Source organism: Gallinula chloropus (assembly GCF_964237585.1).
Source record: "Gallinula chloropus genome assembly, chromosome: 2".
NCBI classification, from domain to species: Eukaryota; Metazoa; Chordata; class Aves; order Gruiformes; family Rallidae; genus Gallinula; species Gallinula chloropus.
Genome location: NC_140086.1, coordinates 63,670,195 through 63,676,194, shown reverse-complemented (window position 1 = coordinate 63,676,194; position 6,000 = coordinate 63,670,195). Strand labels below are relative to the sequence as shown.

The following is a 6,000-nucleotide window of genomic DNA, read 5'->3' as shown; positions in this document are numbered from 1 at the left end:
TGTAGTAATAGATTGGCTCTCTTTATTAGAGAATACAGTATTCTTTGATCTTAGTTATGTGGTGTTTGTAGTACTTAATGAGGATAGGAATTTTTATTTTACAGTTGCACTAATTGGAAAAGAGACAATCTGGAAATCTTAACCATTGATGTATGCTGTATGTATGGTGGAGAATTGCTGATGTCACGTCTTGCATTGCTGAGGCAAATAGTGACCCTTGCATTTCATCATAAAAAGACAGAAGAGCTTTTAAACTTTTATTAATCTGTTTTGTTAATTGAAGTTGTTTCTTGTTTTGTTTGTTTATGATTAGGGATTCTGTTTCATTGAGGTGGGTGGTGCTGTGGTTTCCTGTATGCCTTGCTGACATAAATCACTCACTTTTTAGATCATTTGATATCTACACACATTATCAGTTTATTTTGTTAGATTGAGGCTAAATACTGCACTCATGGCTTGTGGGTTGGGGTGGTTGTTTCCCCCCTCCCCTTCACTGTCCCTCACAAAACAACTTTTAGTTTTCCTGAATGCTTTGTCAGGCTCTGGATTCGTGTTTTCTCTCTAATCAAAGACTCAGCGTCCTCAGCCTCTGCGCCTGCTCTGTGCATGCCACATCAAGCACAGCAGAGCTGTCTGAGATGCAAAGTAATGCAGTTGCCAGCAGGAATATGATACTTGCTAAAGTCTCTAGGAAAGCCTTTTATCTTTGGCAAGTAAGTATTTTACATGAAATTACACATGATGGTAAAGCCACAGATTTAAAGTGTAATAACCCCCTCAAGAAATGTTTTCCTCATTTAAGGTGTATTTTTAGCCACCTCTGCCTGGTTTTAAAACAAAAATAATTTTTAAAGTTTGCACTTTTTAAAATACACTGTGCTGTCAGTGTATGGAAATGAATGGTTGCTCGTTTGGGGATTTTACTTGTTTATTGATGATGCTTTGAATGCTTGCCATTGAAGTCTAGAATATCAGCGAAAGGAGAAGCTGCTGCTTTTCGGTGCGATACATTGTAGTGTAGTAAGCTTTTGAATGCAGGGTGAGGGATGGAAGCTGTTGAAGGAAAAATATGAATAGGTTTAAATATCTTACAAAATCTACTTAAAGCAATTTCTGTACATTTGTGTGATTTTTGTTTTTGTTTCAGGTGATCTATGCCATCTGCCTACAGAGCACACGGAAATAAATCGGTGCTTCGGACTCTGTCGAGAAGCTGAAAGGAGAAACATTACCCTGAGAATGAAGCAATAAAACATCTCTCTGCAGAACCGTATGATTGAAAACGCGGTCCAGCCCTCCTCTGCTGCCGGACATGCTTTTGTCCTCCTGCCCCGCTCACCCAATGTTGCAGTAATACAGATGGATCGTAGCAGAGAGGCAGAAATGGAGTTACGGAGATCCTCCAGCCCAGGCAAGCTGAGCAAGAACGACATGGATGCTGACAAGACCATGTGCCACAGCTGCTGCATCTGCGGTAAAAGTTTCCCTTTCCAGAGCTCCTTGTCGCAGCACATGAGGAAGCACACAGGCGAGAAGCCCTACAAATGCCCTTACTGTGATCACAGAGCTTCCCAAAAGGGCAACCTGAAAATCCACATCCGTAGTCACAGAACAGGCACTTTAAGTCAGGGGCACGAGACGGAGATGGGAGAGGCGCAGCTTGGAGAGATGGGTGTTGCAGAGGGCCTGGGTGGGTGCACCAGCCCCACTAAAAGTACGTCTGCCTGCAACAAGATCTTGAATGGTGCTGCTCAGGTAGATAGCAAGATCTTGTTGAGAAGCAGCAAGAAGGAAGTCATGGAGGTGGCGCCGGCTGAGGAGGATGGCAAGACGACCTCTCACCAGTGCACCTTCTGCAAAAACAAATTTGAAAGGAAGAAGGACCTAGAGCAGCATCTGCACCAGGTCCACAAACCGTTCAAGTGCAGGTTATGTAGCTACATGACCCTGAGGGAGGAGACGCTGTTAAACCACATAGAGAAGGACCATATAACTGCTCAGGTCCCAAACGGGGAGGCCTACACTGAGAACTGCAAGAGTGAGCTGAGCGCGGGTGAGTTTCCATGTGAAGTCTGTGGTCAGGCCTTTAGTCAAACCTGGTTCCTGAAAGCTCATATGAAAAAGCACAGGGGGTCATTTGATCACGGCTGCCACATTTGTGGCAGGAGATTCAAAGAGCCTTGGTTTCTCAAAAACCACATGAAATCTCATGGCCCCAAGACCGGGAGCAAAAACAAACCAAAAAATGATTCAGATCTTATAGCCACTATCAATGACGTGATACAGGAGGAGACGATTGTGACGGGCCTGTCTCTGTACGAAGTCTGCACCAAGTGTGGAAATCTGTTTACAAATATGGAAAGCCTGAAAGCCCATAACGCTGTTCACTACCAAGCACAGCGGGGCAGCGCCGGGGATAAAACCGAGGGCTTAATTGATGGGAGCCTGAACTCCGCGGTAACGAAGCAGTTCTTCTTGCAGTGTCTCAATCTAAGGCCGTCTGTAGGGCCGGATAGAGTTACAAGAGGACAGCCTGGGAAAAGAGTAGCTGAGCTGGATCCGGTCAGTAGCTACCAAGCTTGGCAGCTGGCCACCAAAGGAAAAGTAGTCGAGCCTTCTGAGTATGTGAAGTATGTGGGATGGGACGAGGCCCTGGCGGATGCAGATGTGACGTACGATAGGGATAAGAGAGAGTATATCCTCGTCAACCAGGAGAAGCGCAAGCGAGACCAGGACTCGCCCGGCGCTTCCAGCAACCCCAAGAAGAAGAGCTGCACCAGTGGACGCCTGGAGAAAGCGGCCGCGGCCCCGCCGGGGGAAAGCTGCCCACTCACCCAGGGGGACCTGGACTACCGCCCTGCCTCCCGGCAGAGCCGACGGGCCACCCAGAACAAGTCCACCGAGTGCTTCGAGTGTGGGAAGATCTTCCGCACCTACCACCAAATGGTGCTGCACTCCCGGGTGCACCGCAAGGAGCGGAGGAGCTGCGGTGAGGGCAGGACGTCCACCCAGCCTGACCGCTACGGCTCCAGCAGTGAGGAAGGGGACTCGGGGTCCGTCAGCGGGCCCAGCACTCCTGGCTCCGCGTCTGCCCCAGAAGACTCGGCCACTTCTGGCCTGGGGGAGGAGGGGGCTGAGGAGAGCTCGGAGGAGGGAACAGCCAACCCCTCACTAGGTAAGATGGTTCCCAACTTCACCTTGCTCGCTGCTGCTAATCCCTGCATTTCCTGGTGTGGGGCATGGTGACAAGCAGAGGGAGAGATGCGTGAAAGCATGTGAGAGGTTTCAAGGCAGTGTGGATGGGTCCAGCGCCTGCTGAGTGCTGCTGCTTGTCTTGGCCTGGCAACTGGTTGTTTCTGGCACAGGTGGTAAAAGCAAGGTCTGACAACATCTTTGTAAGGTGCCTGCGAACTTCAATTTCGGTGAGGGGCACCTGGGAAGTATCTTAGTGTCCTAGGGCACTGTTGTAGGGTAGTGTCTTCCTTCAACATCTCGGGGGGCTGTTTTTTTTCCCCAGTTCACCATTCTGCCTGCAGTGTACAGGTGTAGCAAGAGCACAGCTTGCGCGGTGCAGCCCCAAAGTGCATAAACTTGTTAATCACCAGCACAAGAGGCGTTTCTCTCCTCTTCTCTGCTTCGCTTCCCAAATTGTGTTTATAACTCCAAAGGCTATAATTAATCTCTCTGGATTAAAGCAGTCCTTTGAGCCCAACAGTACTAAATGGAACAAATTATGCTCCAAATAGCAGCAAAGTAAATATTTAAAAGAACACCATTAAGCACTTCTGTATTTTTTTTTATATATTGTATTTTTGTTGTTTGCCATTCTTCGTTCATAATACCCTCTTAGAAATGTGAGATTAGGCATTCTTCCCTTACTAGCCTTGCACTGGATTTTTGTTTTTCTGTGGCTAACAATAACGTTTTCCTCTCGTTTTCATTCCTTCTGTTGTGAAGAACACAGTTATCTGTAGAGTTAAACTCATTTTCAAGACCATCGCGGAAGAAGTAATCTGCGCCATTGTGGAAGAGGGTGGGTTTATTCAATTAGCTGTGCTCCTTCAGGATTTTATATAATGCCGTGCCTTCTCCACTGGCTGCACACCCTGCAGCAGCAAAGCAACCTTTTCCAGAGTTGGGTGTTAACAGTTACATGCTTTTCATAAAGTTTTGAAGCAATGTGGGATTTTTTTTTTCTATTTTTTTTTTTAAACACTCATGAAAGTCTCATGATTTTAAGATGACTGAGGTTTAGGTTGACGCTGCTTGGCAATATAACTTTTAGAATGTAAGGCGCAGAGGGAAGACAGCTCCAAAGGATTAAAAATGTAAAAAATTAAACCCATCTGTTTGTCCTTAAAACTTTAGAAAAGCGGTCCTAAATTTGATTTTGCTACAGCTTGGATCAAGTCCTGATGGACAAATTGGGTGCACACTAGAACAGAAATGTAAATTAAACCAAGAACTCCACTTTTTTAATGCTTTCTTGCCCTTTCCATAAACCACAACTCCAGAAAGTCTTAGTGACAAGCTGACTTAAATATTTTCACTGTGATTACTCGCCTGTTTAAAAGACTCAAAATTTGGCTTTCCCATCTGCTGTTGGATTTTGGACACTTAGGAAAAGTTCCTTATGGGAGCATACGTACTACTTTTGTGTGAAAACCCATCAGCTGCCGCCTGAAACACCTCCATGCAGTTGACACAAGATGCAGTGATAAAACCGCAGCTTTGTCTGGAGTTCAACGGGGCGGCCATCTTTGGCCCCTGTAACGTGCACTGCCTTTGTGGAAACTGCTGTGATGGGAAACCATCTCTCTGGAGACGTGCTCAAAACACCAAAACACTTCTTCACATGGTGTCCGAATAGGAAAGCTGTTCTTAGGACGCTCTCCATATTAAGCACTTCATTTTTAACGAGGGGAGCCGTCTCATCTCACTTGCCTGTCCCGCTTCTTCGCCTCAGCCAAAGCTCTGAGCCCTTGTTGCAGGAGTGAAAGGCAAGAGTTGCAGTCACGCAGCAGTTTCTCTGGCAGGAATTAAGGTTGACTGGTTTAACCGATGGCACTAGCCAACACCTGTAAGCTCTTTTCTTTGGGTGTCAAATTTGTCCTCTTTACAGTTAAAGCAGCAGCAAATGGATGGGCCTAAATAAAGGTGCGTCTTGGAAAAGGCACGTGTTAGCACTGATGGATGGGGGGGGGGGGTGGCTGATGCTTTTTTCTATTTGCTAATGTCACCTGAAGAGCTAATCAATTAGTTAATTGGCTAATCTTACGACCAAGAGAAAAGCTACTTTTGCCTCTTAATAGAGTTTATTTAGATAAAATCACTGTGTCAATGAAGTGAACGTTTTTTACAAGTGGAAAAGATTTCTTGATTCAAAAGGAATTTGTTTTATGTTTCTGGGCTTATTTTTTTTTCTTTTTAAGGAGTTTTCATATGTTAGTGTTCAAGACAAGTTTCTCAATTTTCTGTTTATGGTATGTTGAGTTACATATATTGTTTTCTGAGGCACTGGGGTCCCTGTTTTCCAGCAGACTGCAGGATTAGTTTTACTCTTCTGGCATATTGTTGCTTTAACCCAAGAGGCTTTATTTCCCTCATTCGTGAACAGAAATTTAAGGTGTACAGAATATAGGCCAAATTCTGCCCTCATGTACACTCCTGATAAATCAGGTGTTCTGGTGTGGCCTTGAAGCATGTTTTGTCCTAGAAGCACTGCCGTTTGCTATCCCCTGCTGTGGATTTTTGTAGTTCTTGCTGTGGAAGCTTTTCTGTGAAGAGCCGTGCTCCAGCCCCACGGACAGCATCCCTCTCCAGTGGATGAAGGCAAGCAGCGCCCTTGGGTCCTGTCCCTGACGTGCCTTCCACAGTATTACTTTACTCAGGCTGTGGTCAGGAAAAATCTTCTGCTACTCATAAGGTTATTTTTGTATAGAATCTAATTTGTTTGGTTTTTTTTTTTTACTATCATCTCTTTTTTTTCTCATCTTTGAC

The 6,000-nt window shown here is 45.5% G+C and overlaps 1 protein-coding gene across 1 annotated transcript in view; it reads left to right on the top strand.

Moving 5' to 3' along the window:
• Window positions 1-1,272: 1,272 nt before the first annotated feature.
• Window positions 1,273-6,000, top strand: part of ZNF516 (zinc finger protein 516) — a gene marked incomplete at its 5' end in the record, with an annotated part of 58,934 nt that continues 54,206 nt past the window's right edge. Inside the window, one exon of the mRNA XM_084280485.1 lies at window positions 1,273-3,175. Coding sequence (XP_084136611.1) covers window positions 1,273-3,175 — 1,903 coding nt within the window. The remainder of the gene's footprint in view (window positions 3,176-6,000) is intronic.